We start from the raw sequence: 15,755 nt of genomic DNA on the forward strand, positions 1-15,755 counted from the left end.
GACTTCTACGACACCCACGGGAAGAAAGGGAATGGTGAAATTCTTAACCCGTCACCACACGGTAAAATATCCCGGTAGATATCCCTATAGATAGTTATGGCAGCGGTACCATAGACAGTCTTCTTATTTGTCTGTTCTAACTTCGTTACCGGCAAACTCGCGCGGCTTCCATCAAATAAAGCCAATGTGAGCTGCGCTATCCCCGTATTTCCTCTATTTCATCTAATAAAATAAAAGTATGCTAGGGCAGTATCATAAACAATACCAGTAAATAGTAAACTCGATTACGGGGAGCAGGAACGTGCGTTTGCTTCATATACAGCAAAGAACGAAAGATGAGTAAATAATAAAGATAGAACCTGGGTACTTGGAATGGATGAGCAAGGCTCGGAAAAATGCGCGTAATTTAAATCATAACCATAATTTAGGACCCATTTATGAACAGGAATAGTTCTTGCACAGTCCAGAACCGATATAGGACATATTTAAACGTAACTCCTACCTATGTTGTACGGAGTAGGGTTAAAATTTCAATAATTAAAAGTAGACGTTAATCTACTTAGTTAAACTAGTCCTGGAGCTGTCCCGTTCTCGATCCTTACCTATACTTCCTCTTGAACGAGTCCTAAGACTCACTGCTAACAGAATCCCTATATACTCGTACCTCTATATTTAGATTGACTGTCTGTATTATACTCGTATATCAGTCAAAACTAACATTAGTATAGGTATAGCTATTTATAGATTATGCTCAACGGAGCATATATAATTATTTCAGCCCTACTTTGTTATGAAATTGGATCAGCGATATTTCGTACGTCTATTATGTGAACATGTGGCAATTGGATACCTTACTTGATTAACGAATTAATTACGAGTACTATATACTATAGAGGCTGAATTCGCATTATACACACTGCTGTAGTTCAATAATTTATAGTGTAGCTTTAGGTTTCTATATAGGTATATTTTGCCTATTCAAAAAAATATTAACCCCTCAACTGCCTTGTTCCAGATCTGTCCCAGACAATTTAAACTGTAATTAACTGATTGAAGGTTTAATTCAGTAGCAAATTTTTGACAACGGCGTTCCAGGGGTTAATGGTCAATATTGCCAAAGATAGTAAAGTAAGTGTCATAAGGGGAAGTGGGTCTGGCCTTCACAGGCCTGTTTAAACAAATGATCAATGTTATTGAGATTTCATACGTTCACTACTATCGTGAGAAGCAAGTAGCAAAGGTATGAATTCTCAAAAACACCTGTGGCACACTGGTTTCAGCCTTAACAATTATTAGTATAACATTTATAATAACTTTTATATCGGGACTTAATCGTTTACTCCTCTGATACCCATCAATATGGGTATTGACCTAAAAAAATTTTCAGAATACCTAGTCTGAGATAAAAACCCGGGCGATGACAATATTTTCCGTCGCATATATCTTTGCTAATTTTAAATAAATAGTATAAACACCTCTAATATCTTTGTTTTTTTTTTTAATAAATAAATACATTTAATATCCGTTGTATACTCGTATCTTTGTCCTATTAAATACCGTTATTATCCGTCGCATATCTTTGTTCCTTAAATACCAAGTAATTATAGTTTTACGCTCCCTCTTAAGCAAGGATAAGCCAGGTCAGGGGAAGCTACATAGTAGCTATACCATATTTAGACGGGACGAGTCATATAACGAAGTTAGCCGGTCTTTATTAAGTTGTATGAGGGCAGTAGCGCCGCGAAATAAATATACGCTAAGCCAATTAAAACACTACGTATCCCGGTAAAGTTGGCGAGAAAGTCAATAGGTACTTTACTTATTTGTCTATACTTTTGAAAAGTTTTTCTTGCTTAACCTTTGGTATGCTTAGGAGCAGATCTGCTTCATATAGTTTCAACTTAATCATTTAAATATTATAATTGCTATGTGAGTAACAAATTTGGGACAGGCGCGTACAAATGGTTAATAGTAACTCTGCCGTCAGTTTTATCCCTTTCAAGCGAGCAACGTCAATTAAAGTTAACGCTTATGTGGCGACGTCTATAGATGTTGCTCGCTTGAAATGGTTAATACGCATTAGAAATAAAAATTAACTTGTTAATTAATTCGTTTGGTAAATAGTAATTTGATTCATTTGATAATGTTACAGAAAAAGGACACCCATATTAGGGAGAAAATGCAAGCTCCTCCAATCAGGAATGAAGTATACAGTATAGATACATTTTCCGAGACATTTGTTGTAGACATAAGTAAACGTTTAGAAGAAAGACATTCAACTAATATGTACTTATTAAGAAACATTGAACTGCTAACAGGAATCGTGAGAATAAAACAACGTTTCAAACCCGCTAAGTTACACAAAGACAAAGCCCCGCGACTGTTGCGAGTCCTCAACTCCTTAATGCCCGAACATTCAGGTCGGGTCGACGCTGGCGAGTTAAGGGGAACCCTGAACGCAATGACCTCTTTGTACTTTACAGATCGAAGGTCTTCTCAATTTTAGTTTTAACAAAAATGATCGTTGAGCTTCACTGGTTTTCATAGTTTTCGCCGCGCAGGTATTTCATATAGAAATGCGTGCAAATTAAAATATATAGGTACAGTCAACCAATTGGAACCCTAGGCCACTCTACAACCATGTCAAAATGACAAGCAGTAAGACATTTCTTACAATCTGATTTATAACGTTACTATGACATAGTTCTACAGTGGCCTAGGGTTCCAATTGGTTGACTATACTTTATACTTATTTTAAATTTCATTGACCTCATTGTTTGCGAATGACATGTCATCAAACTTTACTTTTGTGCAAATAGTGAAGTTAACAATGTCAACCTAGTCGTCGTTTTTTAAAAGAGCTCTATTTAAAATTCCTGGTCTTACAAATGAAGAATAAAAGTTGAAGAGCAAATAAACATTTGTCTTATTTAGCATGTCTGCCGTAATATTAACTGAAAACTTGTCAAAGTCACTGTACCGCACAGATCCCCTTAACAACGGAGCCCTTTTAAATGGAAACAAAGTATCCGACGGCTCAAGTTTTATTACTAAGTTGAGTGAGTTGGCGCAAGTTGGCCCACATTCACCGTCCATCCTCATTTGCAGATCTGAACTCCCAAGTTATTAACAGACGTAATTTCCAGAAGCTATTACTCATTTTGGACAAACGGGCGTCAGTGGACGTTTTGCTCGGGATAACTTCAAAAATGACGGATTCTCATAGAAACTTTCTTCCCCGAGTTAAACCCATTAGCTAGGAAGAGGATCTTTATACCCTTTGTAACTAGAGCATTCAATAAACTTTTCACATTAGAAATAGTGTTTGTTTTTTAAACAGCAGTTTTTGACTAAATATCTTTTAACATCCTATAAATTTTTATATTAAAGGAAAAAATGGAAAAATTTACGCTTCGAATTCGTTTGGTGCGGGTTCAAGTCCCGCCGGAAGCGTAAATTTTTCCATTTTTTCCTTTAATATAAAAATGTTTAGAATCGTTAGCAGACGTTTCTGCTTAATAAAAATTAATCCTATAAATTATGAGAAAAAAAATTGGTAGGTACTGGTTATATACTATATCTTCGAGGATGGTCAGAAAAATATTGTATAATATGGTCGGACCCCTCCGTAAGTGCAAACGTGCAAACATTTGATAATTACAAACGCTATCAAGCTCAACTTTGTTGGTGCCGTGACCAGGATTTGATTGAGATGTTTGATTAAATTCCTTTGTTGTTCTCAGGGACTTCACGCTGCTCCTGAAGCCCGACACGAGCTCGGTGTTCGCGGAAGGCGCGCAGTTCCACTCGTCAGCCGGGCCCCTCGATTACACGGCGCAGGTCTACACGGGCAAGCTGGAAGGTGAAGGAACTCTTTGTGTCTTGACTCCTCCTAACACGGTTTCACCGAACCATCTTGACATTAAATGGCCCGAATTTAGCGTTCGCAATTTTTTTTTATGGGAATTTCCATAGACCTCTAGTGAGTGACGTTGATGTGTCTGTGTGGTGTACTTGGCTAGTGGCATCGCGTGACTGATGTTAGGCCCTATGCGTATTTCTCGGATACAAGAGCAGAAGCAGTTTAGCAGTACCAATATCAACATATTTTCATAAGAATTAGATGCTTCGCGTAATGTCTCTTGTCAGTTAGATGCAGAGCTTAGCTCTTACTGAAGTCTTCGTACCTAAGCAATAAATAGCTCAATCAAACAGGAACGGGCATTGGGGAGAGCTTCAATCGAAGTTTCTCTCAGGAAATCGAATCTCAAACAAGTTTATACGAATAGTTCATCGAATTAGTAAGCTGAAGTAGCATTCTCGGTGCGCCACAGATACGGCAGAAATGTTAGCCCGTTTGCCCCAACGGGCAAGCTTGTTTTTAAGTATAGTAGGACGGCATACGCATTGCATTGCGCTGGAAAATGGCCAAACTTTATTGCAATATTAGATACTATTCTGGATATGTAAAATAACCCGTGGAAACTTTATCCCACTCTCGTAGTCCCCCATCTAGTTCTTCTGTAACTGAAATGGCGACGCCTGAAGTCCGTTAAAGTAAAGTTTGAATATATTTGATCGCCCGACCACTCCAATACCCGTTTCGCAAAGACGCGACCGTCCTGAACGAGCCATTCGGAAGTTTGTCAACCGTCTCCTGCAGCGATATTCGAATCGAACAAATGCTTAGCTTTAAGCCAACCAGTATAAATCTAACTATGACATCCGTACTAGGTATCAGTTTAATAGAATATAATATAGCGTGGTCTTACAATTAGCACAGAGACTCCAGAGAATTCTAATTTTGACTTCTTCTCGAATATGTTAAGATCGCAATAATAAAGACCACTACATAAGTAAGTAAGTAAGTAAGTAAATATTCTTTATTGCACCACAAGGATAACAGATTACAAATAGCAGACATTAAACATAGGTAGCAACAGGCGGTCTTATCGCTGTAAGCGATCTCTACCAGACAACCTTAGGGTAGCAGGAAATAAAGAATAGACATTTTGAAAATGGTAGTGCAAGAAATAATTAAAGGAATAGGAAAATTACACATACACTAAGTTAAATAATTATATACACCAATATTAAAAATAAAATATAAAAATAAATAAATAAAAATAAAATATCATGTACACAAACATACACATATAAGTATTAATACATACACAAATGCATACACACATACATACATACATAACATAACATACACAGCAGCAAATTAAGGCAGAGATAGGTAATGATTCTTCAGTAAAGTTTTGAAGCTTTCAAGTGATTTAGCACACCTAATCTCTAACGGCAGGCCGTTCCACAGCGGAACCGCTCGAAACGTGAAGGAGTCATTGTAAAACTTTGTAGAGGAAGGAGGAGGAGCAAGTTGATATTTCCGTGAAGGTCTGACGGAGGACAGATAATTAAAACGCTCTTTAAGATAGGAAGGAGTAGAGGGGTTGAAAAGAATATTATAGAGAAGAGCTAAAATATGAGAATTACGGCGGAGACGAATAGGGAGCCACTTGAGCTGGGCGCGAAAGTTGGAAATGTGGTCAAATTTGCGCAGTCCAAATATGAATCTAATACAAAGGTTTTGAAGGCGTTCGAGTTTATTAAGCTGGTCCTCATTAAGATCTGGATAACAAGTATCTGCATAGTCTAAAATTGGCATAAGAAGCGATTGTGATAGCGCAATTTTGGTCGCGATAGGCAAGAAGTTTCGTAATCGGCGAAGTGAACCCATTGACGCAAACACCTTCCTGCTTACCTCGTTAATCTGAGGAACCCAAGATAAATGACAGTCTATTAAAACCCCAAGATTCTTTACCTGTTTAGAAAAAGGAATTACGACATCATCAAACGTTATGGCAGGCAGCGCAGAGAAATCTATCCTAGGAATTAGTTTGGAGCTACCTACAATAATCGTTTGGGTTTTTGCAGGGTTGACTACAAGTCCGTAACGCCTACTCCAATCAGAAATGCAGTCCAAGTCACGATTTACGGTGTCGATAATCAAAGAGAGATCGCCAACTGTGCCTTGGGAATAAATTTGAAGGTCGTCGGCATAAAGGTGGTAAGAGGAAGAAATATTACTTGTAATAGAATTTATAAAAATAGAAAAAAGAAGAGGAGACAACACGCCACCCTGCGGAACGCCAGCCAACGTGTTGCACCACGAAGAAAGGATAGAATCAACTTTAACACGTTGCCGACGACCTTGCAAATAGCTGCCAAACCAATCAATAACCCCGGGAGATATATTAAAGGATCGCAGCATTCCGAGCAGCACGTCAAAATCTACCGTGTTAAAAGCGTTGCTAAAGTCTAACAGTGTCAACACGGTGACTTTCCTGCTATCCATTCCGGCTCGGATATCGTCCGTAATTTTTACCAGAGCGGTAGCCGTACCATGACCCTTACGAAAACCGGACTGAAGAGGATTCAAGAGCTCGTGCCTGTTCAAGAAAGACGTTAATTGTTGATGTACAAGGCGCTCAAGGACTTTTGAAAGGAAAGGGAGGATAGAAATAGGGCGATAGTCACAGAAAGAGGAAGGATTAAACTTCTTAGGAAGGGGAATGATATCAGCGTCCTTCCATAGTGCAGGGAAAACATTATGAAGAATTGAGAAGTTTAAGATGTGAGTTATAATAGGTAAAAGGAGATCAAGAAGAGGAAGAATCATGTTACGGCTAACGTTGTCAACCCCAACTGCATTGGAGGAAATAGTTAGAATATTCTTTTTAACATCGCTTTCTGTGAATTGAGTTAAACAGAAAGAAGGATAATCTGGAAGTGAAATGTTAGAAAGAGAATTGAGAGTGTTTGATTTAGCTGGTCCAGAAAAAGTAGTAGAATTAGAAAAGTGCTGATTCAAGCGATCAACATCAATATTGGTGCTGTTGGAATCTTGTGCAGATTTGCCAACTCCTATCGATCTAAGAAATCTCCAAACTTTACATAATGTATAGGTAGCTGGTAGATTTTGTATTAGGACGATAACGTACAGTTTTGTCAAATCCAATCTGTATATGACATTACGACGACGCGTGATCATGAATAGATCTACGTTTCCAGTCCTTAACAATTTTGTCATAACCATAACACTTAAGCTGAGTATACTTATTGCTGCAAGTTTAGCTTAGCAGATACTTGACACTCACTCTTACCCATAGTTGCGTCTCAAGACTTGCAGCAATAACTTGCTTTATACTCGTAGAGGTACTTTAACAAACTTACACTCCATAATCACTGCGGAATACCATCCCAACAAAATTGGATTGCATTTACACTCGTGCCTGGGCACTCTTGATAAAGGAACCGTCCACGAAGTATTTACTAGAGCGTCTGAGCGTTATTGTGTCCGCTAAATAACGAGCGGCGAACGAGAGCTCTGCAAATCCGGCTTACGCTATACAACGCTGTTTTGACCATGCAAGTGTCCGAACCTTGACTATCGTAACTATGCAGCTCCTCGTTGTTGCCTATACTTAGATTGGGAACCTCTGAGTCACGCAGTAACTTTTGTCTTTTTGTCACAAATCCGGCTTACGCTATACAACGCTGTTTTTGACCATGCAAGTGTCCGACCCTTGACTATCGTAACTATGCAGCTTCTCGTTGTTGCCAGTAATACTTAGCTTGGGAACCTCTGAGTTATATAGTAACTTTTGTCTTTTTGTCACAAATCCGGCTTACGCTATACAACGCTGTTTTGACCATGCAAGTGTCCGACCCTTGACTATCGTAACTATGCAGCTTCTTGTTGTTGCTAGTAACTGAATATGACTTGAAATGCATAGATTGGAATGCATTGACTTCTACAGTCGCATATTCTTTTGTCTGGAAACAGTCAGCGTAGTTCCCACTTCCCATATAAATTGCAGCTTGCAGCCCGTAGGGACCGTATTCTTCGTCGACGCTAAAAAGCTTCGATAATCTCAAATCTGTTTGATTTGATTGTGGAGGATCGATACTTTATTGACTTAAAGAGGGAATCTTCAACGGTCTAGCGAGCTTACAGCATTTACTGAAGGGGATAAAATGATTACCCAACAAACCTCTCAAGGCTGCGCTGTAATAGGTTGCTTCGAATACTCGTAGGGCCTGTAGCGAACGACACGCAATTGGCTCTCTCGCACAGTCGGCATAATACGGAAGAGCAATTGAGAGAGATAATTATTATGCGCTGTAGAGTATGATTGATTGTACTCTTGGCTACAGGCTCTGAAAGGCTTAACGCGCCCGACATCTAAATAATTGGATCTGAAGATAAGCAGGCTTACGAGATTAAGCTCAACTTTAAAACTATTGGCTTATTGGTTATTGGCTCCTAGTACCAAAATGTTAAATTGGTTAATGATACCTAATAAAATTTGATAATACCTATATACCTACGCATCGAGTTAATAAAAATAGAAACCCTAGAGACCCTACTGCAGTCACCCATATCCCACCTTATCTTTCACTCAATCAAAGTGAAATTCAATCCAATCAGAGTGAAATTCAATCCAATCAGAGTGAAATTTTGGTAACTGAGAAGTTGCCCAAAATTTTTAAACTTCAGTGTTCACGGTGATCGCTCAGGTTAATTAATCGTTATTTTTTGACATCAACATCTCTCAAATATCTAATGTATCGTTAGACGGTCCACCAAGGTGAACAAACAAGACACAACGATTCAATTTTAATGAGATATTCTGTCACAAACATGTGCAACGCTATGTTATTAGTTAGTAGGACAAACGGACCCGGTACTAAAATAATTTCCATGCAAAATGTACTAATTTTCATTCGTAATGAATCGGAGCAACATATCACGTCAGCTGCCAAGTTCCCACGGCCGACTAACGTCAGTCTGCTCGAAAATAATAGTCCATCGATGCTAATCAAAGATGGTTCTATTGTTCCGAGTTTGTTTACCGCCTGTTAGTAACCTTTGGTTAATTATAGGATTATGTGGACAGGGAATAGTTAAGAAATAGGGATGGACAACAACAGATCACACATGAAATATCCGGTTGGTATAATTTTAGAAAGGATATAATTGAACAAAGGAATTCCAAACATATTTTATCAATAATCTTAAGGAATGTCTTCACTTCCCCACAGTATACAAAACGTTGCGTTGCATTATTAATAAGAATAATGAGTGCTCCTTTAATGAACTTGAAGGGTTATTGTGGAAATGCGGATATAATATCCAACATAGATAAAAATCCATGATGTTTTTCTTAAATGCCAAGTCTACATATAGTTGCTGATAGTATTTTTGCCATTTAATTATAAAGATGTTGTACTTGAAAATCCTGTCACAGACCCACTGTAACACATAATATTATATGAATAATAAGACTATTTCATATACTCTTCGTATAGATATCGTTTACATGGGAACTAGGACCGATTCCCATTATTCTGTAGGCCCGTGTGGGTAGTAACGTTGTAACTATGAATTGGACCAAACAATAACAAATAGATATAATTAATATTTGATTACATGTTATTATACTCAGTGTCCCCTTTATGGGAACATTCTGGGAACGTTCCCGCCGCAGCCCATCACTAAGTGCACAATTAAAGTGATACACGAGAACGACGATAGCAACACAATGAAAAGAATTCACATAATCACTTCACCGCATCTGATAAACATTAGTTATGCAACTTGGCCGACTTCTAGGGTTGTCGCTCTGCATAGTAGTTTTTGACTTTAGACTTTAAACAAAATCATAAATCCATATATGTGTCACGTCACAATGTCACGAAATTAGGTTAAGAAATAAAACATGTATTAGAGGGGAACAGTGGGACTAACACATGAATAGTATCCGAGATGAAAGGGAGAGCATTCGCTTAGTCAATATGTTTGTGTAACAATCTAAATCAAGGAGGTTACTCCCGAGGAACGTAATCAATAAATAATTTGAAGTAGGTAGGTGTGTATTTATTACAACGAATATAATTCCTAGCCTAGACTTTGATTCTTACTTCAAATAACCCAAATTGGTTAACCCTTTTTGTCTTCAGCAACAGCCACCAAACGTCGAGAACTGCTCCGAAAAGGCTATTGTGTTAATAGATTGCCAATTAAACTTGGCTTTTACAATGGCCAACGTTGTTACGTAGTATTTTCTCATTACTGAAAGCGCTTTGTGGCAACCCTAGTTAGGAGGAACTATTAACAAAAGCCAGTCACGTATCCCGCGGCTCGTTTGCGCCAATTCATGCGCCCTTCCACTACCAGTCTTTGTTTAAAAGGGATGATCTTGGTAGCAAGACAAGGGTAATAAGACCTTTTTAAACATGGAGATTGATGTCTAACGATTGAAATGTAGACCTTCACTTGTAAACTATGTATAACTTAGAGTAATATGAACCTCAAAAGGTATTTGATACATTGAAAGGGACGGGACGTACTGTGATCCGATGTCAGGTTGATCGGGATTGAGGATGTGTCTAATGGGTCCATGAAATATTGTCATTTGTATCTAAATTGAACATTCTACTTAGCGAGTACAATTACACTAATTTGTATATTCGGTGCCGCAAAAAAAAATACGTCAAAATCAACGTCACTCCAACCACGGTCTGAAATTCTTTATATCATCAATCCTCATGCGACAACATTAATTGGATGTTAATTGGAAAGTAAATAACATCAAAAAGAAGAAGGCTAAGATTTGATGCCTAGTTGGGCGGTTATGCGCCATCGCATCGGTAAAACTAAAGCCATTCTTAAAAACTAAAATGTCTCAATTTAATCATGGTCTAATATAGGTAACTGATATCATATTAGGTATCATGTTAGGAAATATTCCGCATACCGTTCATTTATTGTAGTAATATTACTGTTTTCCTTTGTTATTTTATCGTTGACCGTACTTATTCGTATTTATTAAACCCATTGTTCTTTAATGGCGGGTTTAAACGGGGAAGTTATAACGAGGAAGCTAGTTAGGGGGGCAAATTGCTAGTTGGAATTAATTTGCACTTTTTCTTTTAGAACTAGAATGCGGTGGCAATTAGGCACACATGTTGCATAGATAATGCTCGGGCAACGTTCAATGTAGCATTATTTAAATATCACTTTTTGTATGGACTAGGCTTTAATTGTTTTTTTTTGTTAGTTAGTTTAATGATGCCTGAATTAATTGGCATTGGAAAATCGGACGATGTAACTGTGGGAAAGGCGAAATTATGTTTTTGAAATACGAGCGATAAATATTAAGAATCTATTCGTACATGGCAAAAGAAACATAGAAACGTTTATTAAAATAACAAAGTGTTACATGCTATTCTGGTCCCCACACTAGGCACAGCCTGTCCTGTGGTGGACATAAAACATAAACAGAGTTTATAATTGAAACAAACAAGATTCATATAAGTACAGGTAAAAATAAAGAAAGAACAAAAACAATTAAGTGTTTTGCGTAGATAAATAAACGAAATTGTAAGTAATTCAGATTCAACGGTGCAGTTTACAGAGGTGACAAAAAGGCGAAAATATTTAGAAACAAAATAAAAAGAGATCACAATAATTATTAATTAGGTACCTAAGTACTTATAATAAGGAACGTAATTTTTCTTCTTTGGAATAAAATTTAACTTTAAATAACAGAACAGGTTGTTTTCCCCATATACGTTAAGACAAGATATTTATTAAAATAGTTAAGGCAGCATTTTAGTATAGGTATTTGAAAGGGTTTAATTTATTTTTGCTAAGCCGTAGGTAATACCAATTGTTTTCAATTCTACCATTACACTTTAAATGTGTACTAGTACTACTAGTGGAGAAAATATTGAACAAAAACACGAAATCGAGCGGTCGGAATCCAAGATTCGACCCCCGAATTCTCTAATGATAAGGAATGGAATTCGCTCTCGTTGTGTTTGAAGGTATTTTCAAGGACAGAATTAATTAAAATATTATCGGACCGGTAATCTTTGACTTTATCATCATTTCCCATCAAATTAAATTAAACTGGACTTGTGCTGTCGAGTTCAGAAACATCTTTACAGACCAGCTTTCCAAATATATGTATGCACGACATTTAAACGATTTAGAATGTGTTAGGTTAGGTCCTGGATAGATGTCACGGAAAATGTTTGTAATTTTTGTTTTTTTTACTTCTAGTAGGTACCTAAGTGACTATTTAGGAGTCATGTTATTTTTTTGCGTTTCAATAAATGTCATTTTCACCACATCACATTTTAAATCGTTAAAACCGACCAAGAGCGTGTGGGGTCACGCCATGTTATACCGTAGTTTCCCCGTATTTAAAAAAAAACTGTTCAACCTATCAAGTTCCAAATAATTTTCCTAGAAAGTCTTTATGAAGTTCTATTTTTGTGATTTTTTCATATTTTTAAACTTATGGTTCAAAAGTTAGAGAGGGGGATATTTTTTTTTAGTTTTGGAGCGATTTTTTCCGAAAATATTAACAATATCAAAAAATGATTTTCGTAAACCCGTATTCATTTTTGAATACCTGTCCAACAATATATCACACGTTAGGGTTGAAATGAAAAAAAAATCACTCCCCACTTTACGTGTAGGGGGGGTACCCTAATAAAACATTTCTTTCCACTTTTTATTTCACCACTTTGTCGACGACATTGATACACATATTATTACCAACTTTCAGCTTTCTAGTGCTAAGGGTCACTAGATTATCCGCGGACGGACATGGCGAAACTAAAAAAAAGTAAAACAAAAATAATAATACTTGGTTACGGAACCCTTAAAACTCATGATGAAATTCCAATTAAAGGTTGATTACTGTTTTTTTACTTAACTTTTTTAGTTATGCGGTCGATTTATAAAACATAGGTAATAAAAAAATAATGATAGGTACTCTAACGTGCATCGCCCCCTCTGTAATGATGAATAAAATGATGATGATATAGAGTGGTAATTTTTCAGGTAACATCTCTAGAAAGAGTTAAACTTAATTAAGTCAATAAAACATGTTTATAGCCATCCATTTTAGTCTGCATTTACCGCTTGTTAACGACAAAATGTAAGTCTTTATACAATTTATCCCGTTGCAAAATATCTGGAGAATCAGCCGTAAACTCCCGTTATGGCACTTTCCAATTAAGCTTTTTATTTCAGCCTTTCATAAATTGAACGACTGCCCTCGGAAATTAAATTGTTTCCTCAAACCGGTCTATAGCCGCGAACTGGGTTTCTTTTAATTAAAATTAAAAGTTCAGCTACTGCTTTAACGAAACTGTTTAGGTGTGCTATATTTTTGGGGTTAAAATATAAATAGAAAATTTAATGATGTTTTCAAATTGCTGAGTCGGTAATAATGATCAAGTAACGTAACATTTTATCATCATATTTACTATCTGCACACTGTGTACTGTGAAATAAATGTAATATACAATCAAAAAATATGGTGTGGTCAGACCTGGGCACTTGGTGGCTTTGGAAATCTTTCTTTGTATATATGTAATATTTATTTCACTTTGCAGTTAGAGCACACTATCCTAGCATAGTTTTACAAAAGTATCAAACGTAATCGTTGTGAAAGATCTTGTATTGCATCTCCAATTGCCTTTTGTCCTGACCCAAAGCAATTTAATAAAACACAGTAATAGTAGAATTACCTATCGATTTCTTCATAATGAATCCTCTTGTTAACTCTAATGGCCATTTCGACTTGGAAGACTTTAACTGTTCTATAATTGATGGATTATGAGCGATCTTAAGTCAGTTATATAAATTCCCCAAATTGCCGAAATTACCAGTTAAACACGATCCTAGTAAACTTCAACAGTCTGTGACTAACTTAATAAAACAGAATTATATGCCGAGACCCATCTGGCTTCCGGAGACAAAGTTAATTTTGATGAAATTAATTCAAAAGTTTAATTGAGTAAATGTTTCTTGAAGTTTCTTATTGGTTACTTAGGCGTATCCGTATAAACACTTTCGGTTTCGCCGCGGCCGCGACCGCTCCCGTTTTAAATGCGCACCCTTTTCAGACACTTGACCTGTTTTTATTCGGTCAACAACTTATAAAAATATGCAATTTACGTATTTTCGTATTAGGTATGTTCACCCTTTGAGGAGCTTCGAAGGCTGTCCTGTGCAAACTGCGTATGGCCGTTTACGATCTCGTTTATAATCTGGTTCCAGCGAGGCGTTCCGCGAGGCTTTCAAGTGCCCGCCCTGAGCCGAAAATCCAAGAAGACATTAAACCTCATTAAAACCGTTTCTTAGAAATCCTGCCTTTTACAGCCGCTTTCAAGGGAGCTTGTTTAACATTTAGTTGATTTTTTCCTTTTATCAGGGAATGAATGAAGGGGGAAATAGAAGGAAGGTGGGATAATAATTACCGTTATTTATGAGCGGTTTCTATTCTCCACTGCGACTGCAGGCTGTGATTTTATTCATTCGGATACCCGAGGCTCTTTGCACCTCGAATTAGTTTTCATAAAATATCGCCTGCCATTTGTTTAAGTGTCCCAGACCCGTTTGTGTTTCAAAGGTTGTTACGGAACAGTGAACGGTCTCCCACCAATTTAATTAATCATGGACAAATAATGTTCAGCTATTCCTTTTGGAAACTACGAACTACGTTAAATATAATTTGGAGTTACCTATTGCGTTAGCATCTCTGCTCACAGCTACATGCCTACGTGAGCTAGCGTATGTATATTCTAAGTACATAGGTACCTAACCTACATACAGATATTCTCCAGTGTGATTAAATAACAAGTGTGGGAAGATAATTCAATATAGCTCCAATGAGATGAGGGAGTTGGTCTTGTGTTAAAGCAAATTGCCTGCTAAGATATCGGTTTAAATTCGTGGAAGGAGAAACATTTGCATGAAAATCAGTAATGAAGTCGGTTAGTTATATTTTGATAACTGTTTAGTGAAACGAGTGACGTTTTATTCCAGATGACGAGACGTCGGAGGTGTACGGCGTGATCACGGCGGACGGGCTGTTCGACGGCACCATCTGGACGGCCACCGAGGAGTACTACGTGGAGCCGCTGTCGCGCTACGACGCCGCGCACCCCTCCATGCACAGCGTGGTCTACCGCCGCTCCGACGTCGACCACCCGCACGACTCGCAGCCCGCGCCCTGCGCCTCGCACCAGCTACACCTCAAGCGTCTACACGGAAGCCAAGCCGAACTCTTCAACCTCACGCTCGACGAATCCCTCAACAACACAGAAGACTCAACTAAAGAAATACACACACGCAAAAAACGATGGCTTCCAGAAGACGAGATGCAGGACGACGAACCTAAGAAAAATCCCGAATTACCATTAGACTTAGACGTCCCTTATACTAGTAACAGCGATTTCGAAAAATTAAGCACGAGAAAACCGAAAATTAAAATCGATAAGAGTAACCTCATTACTAAAGTCCGGCTCGATTCTGAGGAAACGAGACCGTCGAAACCAAAGACTCACGTCGAAGTGATAAAGACGAAAGCCGGGGTCGTAACGGTTAGTAAGGATATTGTTAAGAAGGAGCCCGTAGGATATACAATCTTGAGTGCAAACGGAACCGACGACGGCAGACATGTCAACAAAAGAGCTACCGTTGACCCGAGGAAGACCACCTGTCTAGTCTACTTGCAAGCCGATCACATGTTCTACCAAAGATATGGATCTGAAGAGGCTTGTATAGAAGTCATGACTCGCCATGTACAGAAAGTCAACGCTATTTATAAAGTCACAGGTAAGAAAATGAAATTTACTTTGCATATCGCTTTCACTGACATCTT

The 15,755-nt window shown here is 37.7% G+C and overlaps 1 protein-coding gene across 1 annotated transcript in view; it reads left to right on the top strand.

Moving 5' to 3' along the window:
• The window catches only part of LOC125242533, a 482,853-nt gene that overhangs the window by 456,214 nt on the left and 10,884 nt on the right, over nucleotides 1-15,755 (top strand). The window contains exons 3-4 of the mRNA XM_048151288.1: nucleotides 3,744-3,862; nucleotides 14,918-15,709. Coding sequence (XP_048007245.1) covers nucleotides 3,744-3,862; nucleotides 14,918-15,709 — 911 coding nt within the window. The remainder of the gene's footprint in view (nucleotides 1-3,743; nucleotides 3,863-14,917; nucleotides 15,710-15,755) is intronic.

The sequence above is a fragment of the Leguminivora glycinivorella genome, chromosome 3, assembly GCF_023078275.1.
Source record: "Leguminivora glycinivorella isolate SPB_JAAS2020 chromosome 3, LegGlyc_1.1, whole genome shotgun sequence".
Lineage (NCBI taxonomy): Eukaryota > Metazoa > Arthropoda > Insecta > Lepidoptera > Tortricidae > Leguminivora > Leguminivora glycinivorella.